At 45.7% G+C, this 22291-nt stretch overlaps 1 protein-coding gene across 2 annotated transcripts in view; it reads right to left on the bottom strand.

Annotated features, from left to right (window-relative positions):
• LOC119170123 (myosin light chain kinase, smooth muscle-like) overlaps window positions 1-22291 on the bottom strand; it is a 43306-nt gene that overhangs the window by 7670 nt on the left and 13345 nt on the right. For both annotated transcript variants that reach the window (XM_075879582.1, XM_075879590.1), the window contains exons 3-6: window positions 16533-16623; window positions 12073-12279; window positions 4413-4554; window positions 1345-1544 (exon numbers count right to left, since the gene is read on the bottom strand). In XM_075879582.1, the coding sequence (XP_075735697.1) occupies window positions 1345-1544; window positions 4413-4554; window positions 12073-12279; window positions 16533-16623 (640 nt within the window). The remainder of the gene's footprint in view (window positions 1-1344; window positions 1545-4412; window positions 4555-12072; window positions 12280-16532; window positions 16624-22291) is intronic.

Here is a 22291-nt window from a genome sequence, read left to right as displayed (position 1 = left end):
GAGAGCGACCGGGAACAGTGAATATTTCACAAATCTATCACACTTACTACAAAACTGGAATTGGGAAACGAGGCACACCCATTATTGACGCTATGTCACTCCGCTGCTTATTATCGAATTATTGATATAGCATCCGCACAAACTCATAGCCAAGTTACTGGTGACTACAAGTTCGGTTTGAGCATTTTAAGTAAAGTTGGTTAGCTTGCGCTGCCTCTCCATATCGTGTTTCAATGCGCACAGTTGTGAAAATCAGCTGTCAGTGGCACAACATTAAAACAGGCGTTTTGCATAAGCTTAGGTTATTTAGATCATTTAATTTTGAGCAATTATTTCTTCCTTGTACTGCTCATGTCGGCATATGTGCCCAGCATTATGAGTTTTAAGAGGTGGTCTAAAACGCGAGAAGAGCCAGTAAAAGCATCTCTATTTTTTTCTTGACTACCTCGCATCAGAGTATGTCATTAATGATGTTATTAATGCTGTCACTAATGTAATGCTGCTAGTAAAATGTCGTGGGACTACATGTGTTAATGGCAGTATATGTATTCGTATTCTTATTTAGGAAAAAAATATCCACAAAAAAGTACTGTCACTTTTGCGATCGAAAGCAACGCTGGCTAACGGACTGAAAATTTGCTGGCAGGTGAGAGAACATGTTTGGACGTGTGGGCGTATACGAAATGTCCTATCCATAAGTTTGGTCGCGCATAGTTTCGCCAACGATGCTATTCGTGTGTACATTAGTGACATGGTTAACTGGGGTATTGCAATTAAGAAATCGAACCAGCAATGCATTCGCTAAAGTTTGCTCAAACATCCTGTATGCTTAAGCGCTTTCGTTTGTGTAGGACCTCGAAATGCGAGAGTGTGCATTGGGAACGAGTGAGTAAATAGGGGTCGAGAAGTTATCAAGCGGCGCAGCGACTAATTCAAGAGCCAAGTGAACACAGAAGTCACATGATGGACTGATTTTTAGTTTTATAAAGTGAGCTAGGGGCTAAGTGATCGAGTCCCTCAATATGCTGTTTAGTACATGGTACATTGATTGATTGATTGATTGATTGGTTGATTGATTGATTGATTGATATATTGATTGATTGATTGATTGATTGATTGATTGATTGATTGATTGATTGATTGATTGATTGATTGATTGATTGATTGATTGATTGATTGATTGATTGATTGATTGATTGATTGATTGATTGATTGATTGATTTAGTGAGTGGGTGGGTGGGTGGGTGGGTGGGTGAGTGAGTGAGTGAGTGAGTGAGTGAGTGAGTGAGTGAGTGAGTGAGTGAGTGAGTGAGTGAGATGGGCAGAACAGATCGTACTACTCACAGGACATAGCAGATGACGCCGACGCTCCACATGTCTGTCTGGAATCCGACCTTGTCGAAGTTGACGACCTCGGGAGCCACGAACTCTGGTGTGCCAAACAGTACCTGCAGCTTCTTTCCAGGCTCGTAGAAGCGCGCCAGGCCAAAGTCGATCAGCTTAATGCGGTTGCCCGTGCGCGTAGTGCACAGAACGTTCTCCGGCTGCAAATGCAAGGAACGAGCAAAGCGTCAGCTGCGCCCAACTGGGTGCGCGCCAGTTTTGCCCACCAGGCCCGGTAATTAAGCGTTACCCTTCGCTTGCAGTGGACCTTATCAAATGAGTGCACCGAGTTTATTACCTCTAGCAAGTAACGAAGAAAAAAAGTAACAGCGTGCTGGCATCATGCTGACACTGTCATCAGCTCACATGCGCACTTGAGTATATGAAATATGGCCCCAATCAAAGCGCGATGACTGCAAGCGACGGCAAAACACAGTAAAGAAAACCTCTTCCTTTACTGCTGTTATTGAAGTCATCTATAACGACGCCTCGTACAAAGCCGCGCAAGCGTGCATGATGTGTTTTCAGTGTGTCTTTAAATATTAAGTGTTGACTGACGTAGCACGTGTTCTGCATCGCCTCTTGCACGATTCTGAACGCTAGTACGTAATATACTCTTAAATACAATAAATTTGTGTAACGTCTAGAATAAGAAGGGCCAGCACAGCAAGGAGGTTTCACTGTTTATTACAAAATTGTATTATCAGTAAGCTTTGCTGGATTCTGATCTTTGGGTGTTTGTTGTCCGTGAGTCAATTTTTTAGCGGTATGCAACTCCATTACTCCCCATACTTGTCGTGAAGTGCTTGCTCCTAAGGCAAACTAACGACGCGTCTCCGCAATTACCGGCGGCATTTATAACTGTGACGTGTCGTAAAGCTACATCAGAGATATTACTTCCCACGAAATGTTCCGCAACACGAATCGAGCTCCTAAATTGGCTCTCTACGGTGGTCTCACTAGTATACAGGCACCGAAATGAGTGGCTGCCATCTCTCCCTTCCTCCTCCCTTTCTCTCTCTCTCTCTCTCGTCTCATTGGCTGCTTCTTCATCGCTACACCCTTCCTATTTCAGGTTACTATTTTAGCGCGAATACCTTGCCCAGTGCGTGACTCACGTGTAATCCGGTTCCATTCTTTCAGAGGCGAGTCACTCTCGCCGGCGCTGCAGATGTCCGCCTACGCATCTTCGTAGTATCGCAGTAAAAACCGCGCACCTGTGCTTAGAAGCCTTTTTATGTATTTGATTCATTATCTCAATGTTTCATCTCTCTCTCTCTCTCTCTCTCTTGACTTTGGTCGTCTTTATTTTTGGAAGGGGAGGGCCCGAGGCGAGTGCCGATGCAGTGAGGCAGCAGTGCGTGCCAAAACGCCAGATTGTCAGTAGCCGGTGGAAATGATTAATGACCCCTCCAGCCCACCCACGCGGACGCTATGCGCTGTTACTACTGCTTGATGCAGTGCAGCCGCGAGAAACTAATGGCCGCGATTATGAGGCCTTCGCCATTAGTCATGCAGCCCGCACAGGTAAGTTACGTGAGAAACGAGAGTTAAGACGAGCTCAAATACGGCCGTGAGGATAGGAAAGGGAAAAAGGAAACGATAAAAAATTGTTCATGCACACACTCAATCTGCTTAACATTCTCTTGAAATTTCGCTCAGAGTGTGAACTATGGCGCCCGCAACTCTTTCCCAAGCATGGTCTCACTGTGCCCGATCCACTTCCCCGCGCACAGATGCACGTATTTACATGTCTTGAACGAGGGCTCTTAGGGTGCCACTATACTGCTGTCTGGGTTCATATAAATATGTACGGCTCCCCAAACAAATTCACTGCCGAGGCAACGACGTCAGCCTTTGTACTCTTGCGCAACACTTCATAGAGGAATGCTCCTGTTATCTTCTGGAAAAGTCTATGTACCGGCAGAATTGTCTGTATTATAACAACAGCTATCTCTCTATCTTACTCTCTTTCTTTTATACAAACGCACACACGCAGGCACTGAGAGAGAGAGAGAGAGAGAGAGAAACTGGCCGATTCTCTGCTGACCGCAATTGAATTTACGTCACACGATTTCTTCAAACACCATAGGCCGAGTACTCACTGATCTACGCCATTGAGTCTAGCAGCCTAGCAAGGAAACAGTTCATAGCGTTCGCATGCACCAGCGCGCCGCGCATCTCGAAGGCCATGCATTCCCGTACTCACAGCAGCGTTACTGGATAGCGCAGCGGCGAAGAGCGAAGCGCAAGGGCGTAGAACACACGCCTCGACGTGCGGCATCGATATCGCTATTAAATACTGCGTACTTTAACATATCCCAGCCAGCCAATGTCTCGTTACATTCGCCATTTCATTCTACATTTGTGTGTACTTCAGCGTTGAATATGCGAAATTATGTCCTCGTGCTAATCATATAAACAATACTCTAAAATCCAATTATAACTCCTGCTTGAACATAAATATATCAAAATTGTTTCCTCCTTAGCCTTCACACCTCTATCACTAAAGTTTTTTTTTTTTTTTGCACTTGCTTCGTATAAACTGAGCTGGCTCATGACCACGCTACTTTTACATTCAGAATCTCTTCTACCGAATGGCTCAGTTTACTCGGGAGCCAGGCGGCTGTGCGACGCTAAAAACTGAAAATAACTGTTTTCCTGAAACTTATTGACCGGTTGGTGTTGGATAATATTTCCTTCTCTTCTATCTCTCGCTTTCTCTTTCTGACTCAGACGCGCACCCACGCACGCGCTCTGCATGCATGTGAGTGGTTCAAAGTGAACACCTCTGAGAGTGCACGTGCGAGGACCAGCCGGCCGTGTTTTCTTCTCGCGCATTTCGCAACCTTCCCTTAGGCTTGACCATTAAAATGAGCAAGCAAGCAGCCTACCAACGCGCTATTTTCTCCTTGAATGCTACGCTTTCGAGGGCCACATTCCTACGTTTGATTGACGTCATCAGTGAACGGTAGCGGGATAGTAAAGAATCGGGTTTGAGGAATGTGACTAGAGCAATCTTGTCTCACCTTCATGTCCAGGTGGAGGATGTTTTTGGAGTGCATGTAGTCGACACCTTCGCATATTTGCCTAACGAAGATGGCGCAGGCTTTCTCGGTGAGAACGAAGTCGTCATCAATCACCCTCTCAAAGAGCTCACCGCCTTCGATCCTGGAAAAAGACGAGAAAGCCGTCAAGAGGCAAAACAGAAAGATATGTTAAGTCAATAGCCGTCACCCTTTTTTATGGTTCGCTAAACATAGACGTGAGTGTTGTTATCTCGGCAGGCACCGCACCGGTGTCATCATTAGGCCGTGTCAAAGCAAGTCACTCTCTCGACTAGCTGTTAGCTGCAGGTACGTTCCTCACAAGGTCGGTCTAAATTGAGGCCAACACTAAATTAAAGTCCTGGCCTTTCCGAACTTCCTGGTTGGCCGGAAAACACAGGCGTGCGAAAGGACACGGACGTACGGCCCTCAATTTGCTACCGCTGACGTCTTCCTCAACGTGGGGCAACGGAGCTGCTTCGACGGCGGCCGCCCAGCCAGCACACGTCGCACCATTTCCGCTTCTCTAGTTCACCACGGTGCTGCTCTTGAACAGCTATTTCGCTTCGCAAAGTGTGTTATTGCAGGCAATTCGTCAGTTCCGAAGCCCCGCAGCGCTCGCACGAATCGCTGAATTGTCAATGATAGCTTAAAGTGGTCCGTTATGATAGAAAGATCCTAAATATTAACCTTATGGTGCTTATTGAAAGCTGGGAAAATCGTGCCGGTCGCTACAACTTAACCACTTTGAACTGAGGCACAAGGAAAAAAAAAGTTAAAAGTGAAGAGGAGCCACATGCGCGATCGCTTATTTTCTTCTGCTCAGTTTTTTTTTTTTTTTTCTTGCTGCCTTATGATTCGGATACCAAATAAAGCGCTAGACATTACCAGTGGACCAGACCTTCTTTCTCTAGTTTTCCTGGTGAAGGTAGTGCTATATAAAACGTCTGATTAATTATGACACTGCTGGAAATTCACGACACTCTCGGCACACACGTAGTTCAGGGCCAGTAGTGATAAGTGGAGAAAATGGTAAGGAAGTTCACCAGTTTGAGCCTCGCTGAGTGCCTTGCACGAGGGAGAGGTAGGAGAAAGATGAGAAGTGCGGCTGAAGATCTTACCTTGCCCAAATATATATATACCAAGAAACGTTTGTGTACGAATTCGTCAAAAGTACCTGCAGTGATCCAGAGACCCTCAGTCGTTGTCATGAGATTGGCGAGCCTTAAGTCTATTGTGATATTTTACAGATGCGCTTAGGTGCTTCTACATTGGACTTAAGCCTCGCTGTTTTGTATCTTTGATTGTAACTTAAATGGACACTAAATCCAAATAACAACTTAATTGAGAGTGAAATCTCTATGTATAACAACGCCTAAAATGACGAAATTATCAACAGCAGAGCCCTACTTAACGATGAATTAAGGTAAATGCACGAGAACACATGCGCTGCTGCAGAACATTCGCAAAGCAACCCCCATCACGTCAGAGTTACAACCCACCTTTAATCACTACTAATCGAACAATTGCAGTAAATAAAGAACCTTCCATTCATCAAGAGACGTAAGAAAATGCTGATTGATTGTGTATGTTTGGTTCATAAAAAATAAAGAACCACCGGACGTTACTATAACGCAAGTGGTTTAAAAGTTCAATTTTTGGCTGGTTAAACTGAACAGGTCCTGCCATCTAGCGGGACTCATTTGAACCAAGCAAGTCTGCCATCTCGGAACCAGTGGTAGGAAATCGTTCAGTGGCCGTTGTTGCTCTGCTGTGGCCCCCATCGCTCTAGCTCTGCTGCTACTATAGTGTCGGCGGCTGCACAGAAAAGCCGGGCAACGTGCAGAAAGGCACGGCAACAGTTGCGTGAGACGTTCGGCTTGAGGCGGGTAATTTGAAGTGCGCTAACCCGATGCAGACCACGAAAACGTGATTTTATTTCATAATAAGCAGTTATTTGGCCCCAAAGTAACGTCTGTTTGTTATGAGGGCGAGACACGACCATGAACGAGTAAGCATCTTGCGAATATAAATGAGAGCCTTACTTCTTTAATTACGCGTGGCTCAAAGCAAAAGCTTCATGTCCCAATAGTCTGACAATATTTGATACTGCCAGTTAGAAGTTTTTGTTGGTCAGGTCGGAACGTGTTTAGGTATCTTTTACAGTAAGGTCCAACAATAACTCGTGAATACTCTGAAACTTACAATATCGCACGGACTACAAAAACGAAGCGTTTCTACAATACCTGGTCGTATTGATGAGGATGACGTTTCTGGAGTTAGCCTGCTAGACCTGCCTGGCAATAGCTCCGATAGAACTCATCTTGGCACGTAACATATTTTCCTTTGGGTCACCTCGTCTATGGCCTCCCTCATAAAAGCCAAAAGACTGCTATATACCCATAATCTCGCATGGTATCGGCACTCCTCCTGTGAAGATAAACAATCTTTTGAGGAAGACCTGTTTTTTATGGTGTTTTCTCCCACATTCCTCTTTTTCGGACAGAAGCACTCGACGCAGCACGTGAAGTGCTCAACATCTATGTATCTTTTTTTAATTCGGCAGTTCATTGTCGTCGGGCGCAGCACGCGCTATGTTCCGATGTATTCCGCCTTTTTATAAAATCCGACGTCAGTTTCCCCTTTTGAGTTTATTATTTTTAGTCTTTATGCTTTACTTCAATTGCATAAACTGTCACTAAACTGCTTGCTCAATTTATACACTTTCAATTCAATAAAAGTGTTCCCTATACTACGCCTCTGTAAGGGGTCGTGGTCCCAGCCAAGCACATTAGAGGCTTTTAGACCACGGCGCTCAACATCCCGAATGTTCAAATAAATAAAATTTGAAAGTTTCTAAGTTTCAACAGTACAGGGAAGCGACTTTAAGTAGAGACAAGAACCCGTCCCACGATCACATGCGTAGGGCCGCATTGGTGTCTCTCTCTGACGTCAGTCCACGTGGCATCCTCTCGACTGTAGGGCGAAAATATTTGCGCCCTTCCATGGCGAATCTTTGGGGCGCTCTTCCTTTATTTACTTTAAGCTCCCACATGAAGAGAAAGTAACCTGCCGACCGAGCAGCGGACTATATTTTCACCCGACTCGAGAAAGCCACCTCTCCCCATCCGCCCACGTACTACTCGGGCCGCCCGCAAAAGCGCCAGATGCCCTGGCTGGCACACGCTTCTTCAAATGCGAAGGAAAGAAAAAAAAGAACTTGAGGACTACGGGGAGTCAACAATCCTTCAACAAACAAAACGGTTACGTAAAGTGCCTCACTACCCTCCCCGGAGAATGGCGTGTAGCGCTGGGGCTCTCAAAACCCGTGCCGCACAGAGAGAGTCGAGTAGAAGCGTTTCCCAAACAGTGGACTGTGCACTGCTCGCTGCTGCGATCCTCTCTCTCGGGCGCAAATTATAGCATGCGCAGCTGCGCTGTGTTTCAAACCTCTCAACCAGCGCTTGTCACACGAAGCGGCAGCAACAGAAAGCGCGACAGTCGCTTGACTTCAGAGGCAAGTGGGCGTGGTATACGGCGAGAGGTCACTATGCAGGTCAGCGGGACGAAGGCATCGTAAAGAAACGGGGCTTCAAGAAAAACACGAGTGAGCGACGCGTCGCGGCTGGCCACCCTCGAATGCAGTGACGGATGCCCGTCATTTTTTCTATAAGTGCTGGGGCCTGACCGGTCTTTCGCGTCCCGAAAGTTTCACGTTCAGTCTTGGCAGCCGAGCTTCTTTCTATTGAAGAGTCACATTCGACTAACACTAACGCCTCCGTGATGCGCAGAACGAATGTGCCCTTCGGTGCCAGGCAGAGCGAGGGTGCATTATGCCAAGATAAGCATCTGTACGACTGACTGCCCGATTAGTTTGTGTAACGTTGTCGTAGCGACAGAAGAAACACGAACACGGGGCAAAAGAGCACCAGGACACTCTCATCTTACTGACAAGTGTCCTTTTTGCTTACACTTCACTGATTTACGATTTTGTTTTTCGTTATCATGGCACATTTGGCGGATGTCTAAGGACTCCTAGTTTTGTTCTGTTATCATGGCACATTTGGCGAATGTCTAGGGCCTCCTAGTTTTCTTCTGAGCCCTCTGATTCATGTCCTTATCGTTCATCGAAAAGATACCTTCGCATTATACTATCAGCTTTACGCCGGCTCGCGTTTAAACTCACGCCAACTCGCACATACTACTAAGTACCAGCGTTCATACGCCAGATCAATATTGTCGATCGGAGGCGTGAGTTACGAAGGAAGGGGGTGTCGAGACCTCCAACCCCAACCCACCCCGGAAACTCTTTCCCGGGAATTCTCGATAAATGTATCTTGAGTAAATGAACCCTTTTAATAAAGAATGTCCTTGTTGAATTGCTACCACAGATACCACATAATTGAAGTTGCAAAATCACAAGGTGCGAAGTAGAGCACCGAATACATCAGATATTAGTGTTCAAGAGCATTGACACCGAGTTTGAGTGGCCAATTGTACGCTAACAAACTTATGAATCGGCTCACTCATACTCAAATAGAGTCGTGCATCTGAGTCTAAGGCACATACTCACAAATCAACCTCTGCCTTACCTCATGTTATGCTCAACTTCCTGTACTCTCTACATGCGTTGTGAAGACACAAAAATGGTAACAGGGCGATAGATGAGGACAAGACTGGTTTATGAATACTGGGTCAATTCGTTTATCACGCGCAATAAAAGTTTAAATACGATAAGGAAAACTCGAGGAAAGGTTGAGGTTGGTTTGTAAATATGGGCCGGAGTGAGTCCAAGTAAGTAATATTTTCATGAACCTAAGTCCGAATGAGTCCGAAGGGCCAAATGTATTTCATGAGAGAGTCTAAATGAGCTCGACATTTGTTGTTGGCCTCCAGGACACAAGTTCACCCAACAACAAGTTTCGTCTTTCCAAGTCCGAGTGCATCCTTCTTCACCGTGACGACCACGTTACAGTACATTTCCTTTCTTTTTGCCTTTACGACTCGTCCACATATCACCATGTTGTGTGGCGCGTCGTGTATTGTATGCGTAATTGAAAGACGTTCGTTAATAGTATTTCGTCAGAATTGACTTGTAGCCCCTAAGGCTGCTGCTACACTGCTTCTATAATCAGGGGCCCATTAATATTTCGACCGCGTGACGGCTTTGCAATGTACCACAACCACGAAGCGTTCACGTAGCTGGTACATACACGTCAACTGTCTGTGGGGTATACGCCTTAATCATAGGTGCGTTCGTGTAGTAGGCGGCCGGTGGTGGGGCGAAGTGAATGAAACCAGCGACGAACAGCATGCTAGCACGGTGTACGAAAGTGCGCCGGTCAACAGAGCGGCGAGCATGCGAAGCCAGGCCCTCTCCTCCTCTCGAGCTGGCTGTCACCGGCCTCGAGGCACGCTCTCCTGGTGGCTGTCAGGGGCGGCGGCGGCGGCTATTCCTAGCCCCGTGCTTGGCATCGCTCCCGGGCACTGGGTCGCGCCGAACAAAAGGCCGACGGGCCTCGCATCCACCCCGGCCCTTGAAGGTTAGGGCGGCGCTTTAAATACACGCCGCGCATAGAGTGCGCAGGCCCGACTAACATGCTTCGCGAGGCTTTAGGTTTGCTCGTGGTGGTGGCGGCGGCAGTGGTGGTGGTGGTGGTAGCAGTCGCGCTCATGCTGCTGCGCTGGTCTGGTGGCAGGAGGCGACAACATCGGCAGCCAGGCGGGGTGGAAGCTTTTGTCCTCTCACGCAGTGGTGCGCAAGGCCGCGGAGTACGCCTTCCTCGCACATGCCTGCGGCTCACTCGCTTAGACTATCTCTCTCACTCTCACTCACTCTCTTGCCTTTCGGCCTCCAAACCCGCTTTTTATGCGCTCACAATCCGCGCATTCTTCTGCTGCTTTTGTCTCCCGTGGAATGACGAACTTTCTTGGACCTCCGGTTCTCTCCAAAACTGTTTCTTGCTCTTAACGACATCGAAAAAAATTTTTGCCATCCTCGCATACCCCGCGCATACGCGAGCGGTCGCCTGCTGAGGCATGTGAGAACATATAAAAGGATCGTCGACCAGTAATTCCTTTTTTTTTATTTATCGCTCAACAGTTCGAAAGGTCGGCGAGAACATTGGCGCCTGCATAACTTCTACTTCTACCATTGGAGTCACCTTTAAAGAAACGGTAAAAGTACTTCGAAACTTCGAGTTGTTACTGCTTGTTAAATGTCTTATTACCACCTTTATCACTTCACTTATTAACGACAAGGGCATTAACTTTTACGTCCTTTGTCATTACTAACAGCCTCAGTAACTTACTACATTAGCTGTTACTAACCCTACGAAATAATGTAAAGGTTGTTAGAAATCAAAGGTATTAATCGTTGCTAACATGCTCATTTTGTCAAATGAACACCTTCATTTTATAATAAATATTTAAAAACATACACTCATAACTCTACATTCTGACTGCAGGGTGGCGTGTGGCCTAAATAAGTGTCGAAGCACCAGGGCCTGTTGTTTATCGCGGCTGAGATTTCAAGATCCGACTTCCAGAGTTAAGTAACAATGCGCGTGGTGAGAACAGCACGGCGAAGTAACACTTTGCCGGACCGCGAGGCTGGGGCATGGCCAGCGGACGTCAGAGATTCCCGTATTTTTAGAACCCCTTTAACAATCAACGTGCTGAAAAGAAGAGAGTACCGAAGCCAAGCAGTTTCCTTCTCTTAACCTGTAACGCGATGATAGGTCGCTCTGAGTAAACAGGAAAGCGAATACCTCGTGATTTCGCTTCACCTATTCTTGCACACGCCTAAGTGCCGTCTTTTGCGAGTTTACACATAACAAGAGCCGTACCATGCTGACTTTTACACTTTCACCAAAAATGACCGCCAGAAGTGTACTGCACTATCGATCCCCATTCGTTTTTACTTGCCAAGTAAAGTGTATTGAAGATCGATATTACATGTTTGTCTCTTTGACTCTTTTTTTATTTCCCAGTTACATCGGCACGCACTTTTTTTTTCCATTTTCCTCTACCGCATTTTTTAATACGATCTAGGGACAACTGAATTTGCCTTGCATTTTGATGCAGTGTCTCTTTGAGAAAGCAAACTTGAAAGCTTTTTTTTTCTTTCAAGAAACACTCAGCTCATTGTAATCAATCGAGCTTTTAATATTACACTGTGGGCAATCTGCTTCCGTAAATTTGAAAAGAAAAGGCTGGGTCGTTTTTTTTTTGTTTTTTTTTTTTTGTTGTTCAAGTATAAGGAGCACTACATGTCCAAGCAAGTTCAATATCGTTGGGCCATAAAGTCAAGAATTAGTCGCACTTTACATTCCTCAGCTGATAACTTGCGGACAAGGCAGGGAAAAAAATACATGGATATTCCGAGCAAAAAGCTCGAAGGACTTAGAATTTTTTAGGCCCTGTCACTAATGTAATCCACGGAAAGCCAAAGAGGTGCCCCTGTAAAACTTCACAACAGTTGTGCCTAGTACGGACACGCTCGAAACATTTGTTTCTTTTTGTACAAAACATAGGAGAATCATTTCAAAAACAAGAAGACAACGATGTGAAGTCCGCGTACAAGAAGGAAACGAGAAACCACATGAAGCGCTAAAATCGTACTCCATCAATGACGACTCACAATTCCAGGATGAGGATCATCTGTTTTTTGGAGTCGTCGAAGGCATCGTACAGCTGGAGGAGGCGCGGATGCTGGAGCGAGCGCATGATCTCCACCTCGCGTTCCACGTCAGCGCGGTCTTCCGCCCGCTGAGTCAGGATGAACTTGGCCGCCAGTATCCGGCCCGTCTTCTTCTCCTCGCAGCGGTACACCGTGCCGAACTTGCCTCTGCGCAGCCACAATTTGGTCGTCAGAAACGGTATACCAGTAAAGCACTCATTATCTAGTCTTAACTTCCACACACCCGTATGGTTGCATACCATACTTTTTGTGAGGGACGGACAAACATCTTTGTTAAAATGCTGAAAATGTTCGCCGTTGCGTGGTAAGCTTGCGGTTGCAAACAAGTTCGGTGTGTGAAACGATTGATTCAGAAATGTTGTAGCTCACAAACATGTCATCATCAACATTGTCACCATCATCGTCCTCCTGAACACGTCACCTGCACGACAAAAGCAACTGTCATGTTCCGCCAATCAACCTGAATTGCTGCGGTCACGTTGTACACGCAGGCTTATTAATCTCATCGACCCACCAAACTTTATGTCTCCCCCCCCCCCCCCGGGCGCGTTTTCTTTCTCTTGCAATCTTCAACCATCCCCTAACGACCAACGGTTATTCCGCCCACGCGCTGCGTGCCCGGCCCATGTCTATTTCTTCTTCTTGATTTCAACTATGATATCCTCATAACCCGTTTGTTCACTGGCGCACTATGGTTCTTTTCTGTCTCTTAAGGGTATACCTGTCATTTTCAATTCCTTTGCTTGCTGCATCTTCTTCAATTTAAGTTGAACCCTCTTCTTAAGTGTTTCTCCTCCGTAGATAAATACCGGTAGGATGCAGATGTTATATACCTTCCTCTAGAGGGACATAGTGAGCTACCATTCCTAATTTGAGAATGCTCGCTGAATGTGATCCACTCCATCCTTATTCTTCTAGTTATTTCACTCTCATGGTTCGGCTCCACTGTTACTTCTTATCCTAAGTATGCATATTCATTTACTACTTCCAGTGTCTCGCAACATATCGCAAAGCGCTGTTCTCTCCCGAGATCGCTGTACATAGCTTTAGTTTTATGCATATTCATTTTCAGACCTCCTCCTCTGCTTGCGCGACCAGTCGGCAGGAGTGATCAGTGATCATGATGCAGTGATCACGAGTTGTACTTCATTAGTCAAGGTATTCATCAATGCGATGTCATCAGCGACATGCAGGGTACAAAGGGCCTCTCCATCAGCTATCATCCTTAACTCTTCTCAATCTAGGGTCTTCTGTAAACACGTGGTGAATAGCATTCGGGAGATTGTGGCTTCATGCCTTCCATCCTTCTCTGTTGGGATTCTGACGCTTTCATTATGGATGATTATAGAGGTTATGGATCCCTCATATATTTCTTCCAGTATGTTTATACACATACATGCTTCGTCAACGCCCTGATTCCAAAGTGGCAGCATGACCGCTAATATCGCTACCGAACCAAAAACTTTATCATAATGTAAAAAAGCTATATATAGCGCTTGGTTGCACACCAGTCATTTCTCTATCATCTTATTCTGCTTGGGTCTTTGGTTGATTCAACTCTGATGCAGGGACGCTTAACTTTAACCTTAATTTTATTTGCTAATATTTTTGTAAATAGCTTGAAAATACAAACAGTAAGCTGATCGGCCTGTAATTTTCCAACTGTTTGACGTCCGATTAAGGCGATCTTGGCATTCTTCTAAGATTCTGGTGCCCTCACCATCAGGAGGCAGGCAGTTCGTATACATAGTGGTCAGTTTTTATAATGCAATCTCTCTACCATCTCTCAACGTGTCTTATGTCCCCTGGTCCTAACCAGTGGCTTTGCTTCTTTTCTTTCTCTCGAGGACTTTTTTACTTCCCCTCTCGTTACTGCTGGAATGTCAGGTTCCTTGGGCTCTCACTGCTTCTTACGATATCATCCTGGTTGTCTAGGCTGCTTTACAGATCTTCGTGGAATTCCTCCACCAGCTGGCAGGGACCTTCGCTTTTTTGGGTTTCTTAATGCATACATCTCATTTTTGCCTATGCACAGTTTTGCCTTCCGAGCTCTTAAGCCTATTCCGCTCCTTAGAGCCTGCTCAATTCGCTCAGTGTTATACATTCTTATGTCGGCTACCTTGTGCCTATTGATTAGCGTCGAAAGCTCTGCGCGTTTTATCTTGTCTGTTGTGTTTGAAGTTCCTTAAGGAGCTTTTTTGTCTCCCAGAAGAGCTTGCCGTGGTGCCCTGTCTTATGGCTGTACCTCCGACTTCTACTGCAGACTAGCCAGATTATCATTCATTGCGTGAACGCTAAGGTGATTTTCCTTGGTTAGAGCCTAGTAGCTATCCGGAAGCAATACCTTCAATATCTATACTTTCACTCTCAGCTGTAGTTTCTTAATCGTCTTGCATATCAGTTTTTGCCATTCTTTCCTCAAGTCTAGGCGAATTCGAGACCTTACCATTCTGTGGTCACTACATCGTACCTTGCCAAGCACTTCCACATCCTGCGCGATACCCGTTTGTGCACACAGAATGAAATCTATATCACTTTTTCACTTTTAGTTTCACCATTAGAACTTCTCCACGTTCTCTTACGGTTCACTAGTTTTCGGTAGTAAGTGTTCAAGATGCGTAAATTGTCACGTTCTGCGACCTGCACTGGTCATTCCCATCTGGAATTTCTAGGATCAATTACCACATTTTCTCACTGCGTGGTCTCCAGGCTGTGTTTTGCGTGCCTTGGGGTTAAAGTCACCCATTAGTACAGCATACTGTGTCTTTACCTTACTCATTGTTTATTCTACGTCTTCGTAGAAGCGTTCAAATAAATGGTAATCGTGGCTGGATGTAAGCGCATAGGCCTGTACCAACTTCATATTTGTACCTCTTAAGTTTCATTGCGATACTTTCCGCCATCTCACTAGTGCTATAGTATTCCTACATGTTACCATAGCTATATATTTAAGGATAAGGAACCCCTACCTCCGCTCTTTTCTGTCAAGTAAGCCACGATAGCATAGGACGTGCTCGTTCTTCAGCAGTGTATAAGCCTCATCTGTCCTCCTAACTTCACTGATCCCTGTAACATCTTACTTGACAACCGCTAATTATTCAAATAGCACAGCTAAATTGGCCTCACTAGATAATGTTCTAACGTTAAACGTTGCCAAGTTCGGACGCCAATGGCGGCCAGTCCGGACACAGATATTTATAGCAGCCTGCTAAGGAAACTCATCATACACATAAGCAAATGCGGTAAGCGAAAGCCACAGCTTATGATCAATGATAGCGTCCAGGAGTTGGAATAAAAAAGCCTTACCGATTTTCAATACATCAGATCAACTGCAGCCCGCGCACAAAGCATTGGGTAAACGACTATGCATTCTCTGTGTTACTTATTTTTTTATTATTATTTCGTGCATGCGATGCTGATTAAGTAAGGATTTTGTGGTATACTTTTCATTTCGTTCATATTGTAGACACGTTTCTTCATCCCCCAGCACAAGGTAGCTAGCTGGATGCCTACAATCTTGATCACTCCCTCTCTTTCCCTAGTCTTTCTCTCGTTCTGCTACGATCTGCTGTGTTGGTTTAGTTGTTTCGTCTGGCAATGCAAAAGATCCAGAGCGAATTTTCTACCAAGACGCATTCTATCGTCACATGGTCTTACACGAAAACATAAAACGCCCTCCGGAGTTGCTCCAAAGGCTCCAACAAAAGTCGAAAGCCGTATTCCACATATCTTTTTTTTTCATTTTCATTTTTGTTCCAGTGTCATTCATCTGAATTTCCGATACTTTAATAAGTAGTTTGAAACGTGTCCCTAATATAATGCGATAAAGAACAAGCTTATCGCCAAGTCTGCAAAATCAAGTGCTGCTAACATTCACGTCGAGTTTCTGGTAGAAATACTAAAACAGACTCACAGCGCAAGATTTCAAGAGAAGTAAAAAATATATATTACTTTGTGGTTGCTCACCATACACGTCTGTACTCCCTTAAAAGCCAATGGCATAGTCATACGGGATAAGCAAAAATAGTATCTTACTGGTGGTGCTACCCAGATTCCAACGCTCTTAGACAAATTATTAATTTTAAATTATCGCCCTTCCAATTAACTACTTTAAAATAGTACCTCGCCATCGTGGTGTTCACCAAGACAGTTTTCAAAGGTAGAAAAAAATTATTCAAGCAAACTATAGGTCATGAGGCATCCAGCTTTTTGTTCTGCCTGCATGCGGAGGCAGATTTTCTAAGAGTATTCCAAAGCATGCCATCTCATCCGTTTCTCCATCCCCACCTTGGGAGCTTACTAGAGATTTACATATCTTTGACTGGGACGGAAATTACGTCATATCAGAAAGACGTTGAAGATGGCAAATGTTGACGACAGCTCGCTGCGAGTTTACTTACCTTCCCAGCTCATCCTTGAGTGCATATTCTGTTTTGACATCTTGGTTCTTCTTTAACTTTACTTGCCTGGGCTCAAAAGGAGGCTCAGGCTCTGTAAATTAATCAGAATAGTAATATTGCAAAAAATAAAGCGACTATAAGCATATTACATCACTATAAGCACTACAAGCATATAGTCACCGTATGCATTGACCCTATAGTCACTATGATCATATGGCATCCCATCAAGATTATCTGCCAATTCATGTTCACGCTTAAATTTGGTAGCTCGGCGCACGTAATAAAATTTGCCAAACCTTCTACATTTATGCGATTTTCTTTAGGTCCAATGCATATGTTTGAATTTTTTAATGTAATGATTTCGCTAAGAAGTTATACCCGAAAAAATTCAAATCCTATAACATCCAAAAAAGTTAACAGCTGGCCACCGGCATAACCTGTACATCAAATTAAGATTAATAAGACAAGAGGTTAGAAAAATTAAGGCTTATACATGTTGTATTAAGCAATTTAAGGAAATTTTTTATCAATATTGCAAACAGGACTGCATGTGTGGTCATTAGTAAAAGTATCACAAAGCAAAATATTAACTTTCTGCACCTTGCACTAGAACTAAAACGTTTTTACCACACATCCATGGCGATAATCGTGACTGTAATATAGCATGCATTGCGAAAATGGTTCCTTCGTTAGTTGAGCACGTCGAGTCAAGGGAAATCGATTGTACAAACATAGGCAACAACTTACCATGAAAAATCCTTCCGAAGTAAAAGAAAAAAAGATAAAAAACATTATAATTATTCAATAGCAGATATGAAGACATAAGCTCAAATTAAGCTAGCGTAATATATACTAAAACCACGCAGCTAGTCAATTTACTTTTTACAAACAAAAATTAATTAACAGCATTTGTAAATAAATATGCTGTCGAATTCTGAGCTACACAAATTATGATAAATAGCGAAACCGATATATTAGCAGGGCTGTGTAACTCGATTCGTTGTGTATCGCTTCCGTGTATTGATCAGCCAACTAATTTGATATTGGTAACCGTTCCATTCACGGACGATTAAACTCTACTTAGGTTTTTATGGATATCTAAAAGTTACTTTGGCATACACTGCGATTTATTTCCATACCCACTACGTATTTGAGAGAGAGAGAGAGATAAATAGAGAGGAAAGGCAGGGAGGTTAACCGAGCTTGGCTCGGTTGGCTACCCTACACTTGGGGTGGGGGAAAAGGGGAATAATAGAACGAAAAGAGACAGAAAAGAAGAGGAGTAAGAAAGAGAAGCATAAATAGTCAGCTCGAAACTACACAGCACGGCCTCGCACAGTTCTTTCACAAGCGGTCTAAGTTTGGTGTTCCTTAAAAAGTACAAGAGGGCTTTCGTGGCTTTGCGCGTATGGGAAGCCGTCGGCCAAGGTCCCAGGATCTTCTCTTCTAAGCGGCCGTGAATCCAGCTGACAGAGCTTGGCTTTCATAATACGTCGTTCGGTCTGGTATGCTGGGCAATGACATAGAATGTGCTCAAGCGTTTCCTCGCAGGCGCAGATGTTGCATGCCGAAGTGCTCGCCATTCCAAGGAGACGAGAGTACGAATTTGTAAATGCCACGCCCAACCTCATGCGACACAGTAAAGTTTCAGCGCATCGTGGGAACCCGGATGGCAAACAAAGTTGCAAGCTTGGGTCGATCGAATACAGGTGCGTGTTGGAGAAACCCTGTGTATTCCATTGTAGGAGAGATATACGGCGAGCAAGTGATTGTAGTAGCCTTGCAGCGTCCGTTCTCAAGAGTGGTATGGGCGTGCGCTGGTCTTGGTCATGAGCCGATCGAGCAGCTTCATCTGCGCGGTCATTGCCAACGATTCCGCAATGACTCGGCAACCACTTAAATACAATATCGTGACCTTCCGCGAGCGCTTCGTGGTAGTCGTGCCTTATCTGATATACTTATTGTTCATGTAGCCCGTGCTGCAGACCAAACCGTAGTGACTGTAAGGCTGACCTGGAGTCGCAAAAGATGGCCCATTGGTTAGGTTCCTGGTGAAGAATGTACTTTACTGCACCTTGAAGTGCTGCGAGCTCTGCTGCTGTCGACGTCGTGGTGTGAGAAAACTTGTACTGAAGCAACACATTTTCAGATGGAACAACCACTGCTCCTGTGGAGCTGTTGGAATTAGTGGAGCCATCGGTGTAAACATGTATGCGGTCGAAGTACCTTTCGTCCAACAGACGCAAAGTCAGTTGCTTCAGGGCTAGCGTTGACATGCGTGCCTTCTTAAAGATTCCAGGAACTGATAAGCGCACGTCAGGTTGACGAAGACTCCGTGGCGCAGTTGCTGGATGCATGGCAAGTTTGAAGCCAGGCGGTAGTATGTCCTGATGTTTTGTCACGATACCGCAGTACGAAGAATGGGGCCTCCGAGCTGTCAAACACAGTAAATGAGGTGACGGTAGCCGTGATAAATGCCGAATGTGCGCTCTCAGCATCTCGACAATGATGTGCGTTGTGACCGGTTGTTCTTGTGCAATAACAATAGTTGACACTGTCGATGAGCATCTTGGAAGGCCAAGGCATGTCCGAAGTGCTTGGGCTTGTACGCTTTGCAGTGCACGGATGTTAGTCTTGCACGTGATGGACAGGACCGGAAGGCTGTACCGGAGAGTTCCGAGAAAGAGGGCTGTATAGAGCTGCAACATGGAGCGCACGGATGGGCCCCATGATTTTCCGGCGACGAACTTGAATACATTCTCAATGCCAATGAGCTTTTTCTTCAGGTATGTGACATGCGGGCTCCAGGTTAGGTCACGATCTACGATGACGCCTAAGAATCTATGAGTGCTCTTATATGGGATTGATCTGCCATCGATGCACCATGAGTAGAAAGACATCAGTTTGCGTGTAAACACCACCGCTGCGCATTTTTCTGTGGCGATAGTCAAACCTTGCTGGCGAAGGTATGTCGATGTCACTGTTGCCGCTTTCTGTATTCTTGCGCGCACTTGAGGTCGTGTCACGCCGGACGCCCAAATGCAGATATCGTCAGCGTAGAGAGATACATAAGCCGTCTGTGGCAGCATTTCAGTGAGCCCCACGAGAACCAGGTTGAAAAGTGTAGGACTCAAAACACCGCCTTGTGGCACCCCACGACTTGTGAAATACTTATTCGTAGACCCATCTTCAGTTAAAACGAACATAGATCTCTTTGTGAGGTAGCTTCTTACCTATCGAAAGACACGACCTCCAAGTTCAGCTGCTTCAAGAGCATTGAGAACAGCCTCGTGGGTCACGTTGTCATAGGCACCCTTGACGTCTAAGAACAGAGCTACCGACAGCCGCTTCTGAGCTTTCTGATGCTGAACAGAGGTCACTAGGTCAATAATGCTATCAACTGAGGACCGACCTCGTCGAAAACCAGCCATATCACCAGGATAGATGTTATAATGTTCCAGGTACCATTCCATGCGTGTAAGCAGCATCCTCTCCATGACCTTGCCAACGCAGCTTGCTAGTGCTATAGGCCGGTATGATGCCAAATCGGATGGAGACTTTCCGGGCTTCAGCAAAGGCACCAGGCGACTACACTTCCACTCATCAGGCACCATTCCATCATGCCAAGACTTATTGAAAATGTCCAGGAGACAGCGCTGTGCCTTCGAGTCTAGGCGACGTAGGGCAGTATAGGTCACTCCATCCGGACCTGGGGACGATGAGCGTCTGCATGTGTTCAATGCCGCATGAAGTTCTTCCATGGTGAACGCAACCTCCATTTGCTGATCTCGTGCGACTGGAACATCCTGTGGCATTAGATCGATCGGTATAGAGATGTCGCCGGCGATCTTTGCACAAAATTCCCCAGAAACATCAAGCTGTGAGCGACGTTGATGTAGCGCCAGAGCGGCGAAGGGGTGACGCTGTTGCGGATGCGAGTGAATACCTCGAAGAGTCCTCCATACGGGAGACAAGGGCTTTCGAGGGTCTAGCGAGTCACGAAAATTCTTCCACCGTTGTTCATGTAGTTTGTGCATTCGACGCTGGATTTTTTTCTGAATGCGTCTGGATTCTCTGAGGCCAGAGATAGATTTCGTGCGTCTGAATCGTCTTTCGGCACGTCGGCGGACCGCTCTAAGTTGTTCCAACTCTTCGTAGAGTGCCGTGCGTCTCGATTCTTTCGAACATATCTTCGTGGAAGTCTCCATTGCACAACTAATCACTTCTTCAATGGATTCCGGTGGTCCGTGCATGCACTTGCTCTCCACTGATATCTGAAACTCTTCCCAGTCAATAAGTCTTGAATGTCCAGGGGAAGAGAATCGTCCAAACCTCTGACTGTCACGTACGTTGGGATATGGTCGCTGCCACGTGTTTCAATATCTGTGAACCATTGGACTTTCGTGACAATGCTATGCGACACTAATGTCAAGTCCAGGCAACTGCTGTAAGTTACTCCTCGGAGATAAGTAGGGCTGCCGTCGTTCAGCACCTGAAGCCCGTGCTCTGATGCGAGATCAACTAGGTCCGTGCCTTTTCAATTTATCCTGATGCTTCCCCACAATGGATGATGGGCGTTGAAGTCACCCATCAATATCCAAGGCGCTGGAGTCGTTGCAAATATACCATTCAAGATTTGTTGATCTAGTCGACCTGACGGCGCTATATATGCGCCTATCAGTGTAAACGACAGCTTCTTCTTTTTAACATATAGACACACGTAGTGATTTCCATTGTGAGAATCTACTCTTTGGAGAACGTAAGTGAGTTCTTTACAGATGTACACAGCAACTTGACTTCGCTCAATGCACGTTGAAGAAACGAACGATTCATAGCCCGACAGACGAGGTATTTTTGAAAAATGCGGTTCACAAATGATGATGATGGGAAACTTATTTTCGAAAATGAATTGTCGGAACTCAGGCATTCTTGACTGTAGACCTCTTGCGTTCCACTGAATTATGGAAGCATGCTTGACTTTTTCTCGGAAAGGCTGATGTGGTCTATGGTGCGCCATCTTGTTACTGAAGTCCGGCAAGAACTGGTTCTAGTGTGTCCAAGATTTGCAGCGCGCATTTAGCGGCGGGGATCTGTAGACTATCCAAAAGAGTGCGAAAAACACTCATGAACGACCTCACTACAGAAAATACTTGTACCTCTTGGGCGGAAAGACTGCCTGCTGGGGGCATATTCATTGTTGACTGTCGATATTGCGGTTCCGTAGACACGTGTACCCGCGGTAAAGTGGGCCAGTCAGAGCCGGATGTTCTCTGTAGCGCCACAGTGTCTTCCGGTACCTCTGGACGTACACCACCTGGTGGCGGGGGCGGGGGAGGTCTCTGTGGTCGTGGCGGCGGTGGTGGTGGCGGTGGCGGCGTTAGTGAAGACACCTTCGGCACAGGACTGCTTTTTCTTTTCTTCGAGCCCCGCCGTAGACGGGAACGCCGTCGTTAGACCACCGTTACCGCTTCCTTTCGTGAGGATCCGTCTTTAACCATTTGTCTCAGAATGCTCCTCTCTTTCTTCAGTACTGGGCAGTCTTTGGACGAGGTCTTATGGTTGCCGTTGCAGTTGCTGCATTTTAGGAGAGTTGCTTGGCAAGCCTCTGCTTTGTGGGGTCCGGCACAAAGTGGGCATGCTTGCTTGTTGTTGCACACAGCACTAACATGACCCAGTTTTAGACAGTTGTGGCACTGTAGTGGTCTTGGGATGTATGGTCGGACAACGTGACGAAAATGACCAACCTTTACATGTGATGG

The sequence above is a fragment of the Rhipicephalus microplus genome, chromosome 2, assembly GCF_043290135.1.
Source record: "Rhipicephalus microplus isolate Deutch F79 chromosome 2, USDA_Rmic, whole genome shotgun sequence".
NCBI classification, from domain to species: Eukaryota; Metazoa; Arthropoda; class Arachnida; order Ixodida; family Ixodidae; genus Rhipicephalus; species Rhipicephalus microplus.
The sequence above is the reverse complement of the archived record's forward strand: the minus strand, read 5'-3'. Positions and strand labels throughout refer to the sequence as shown.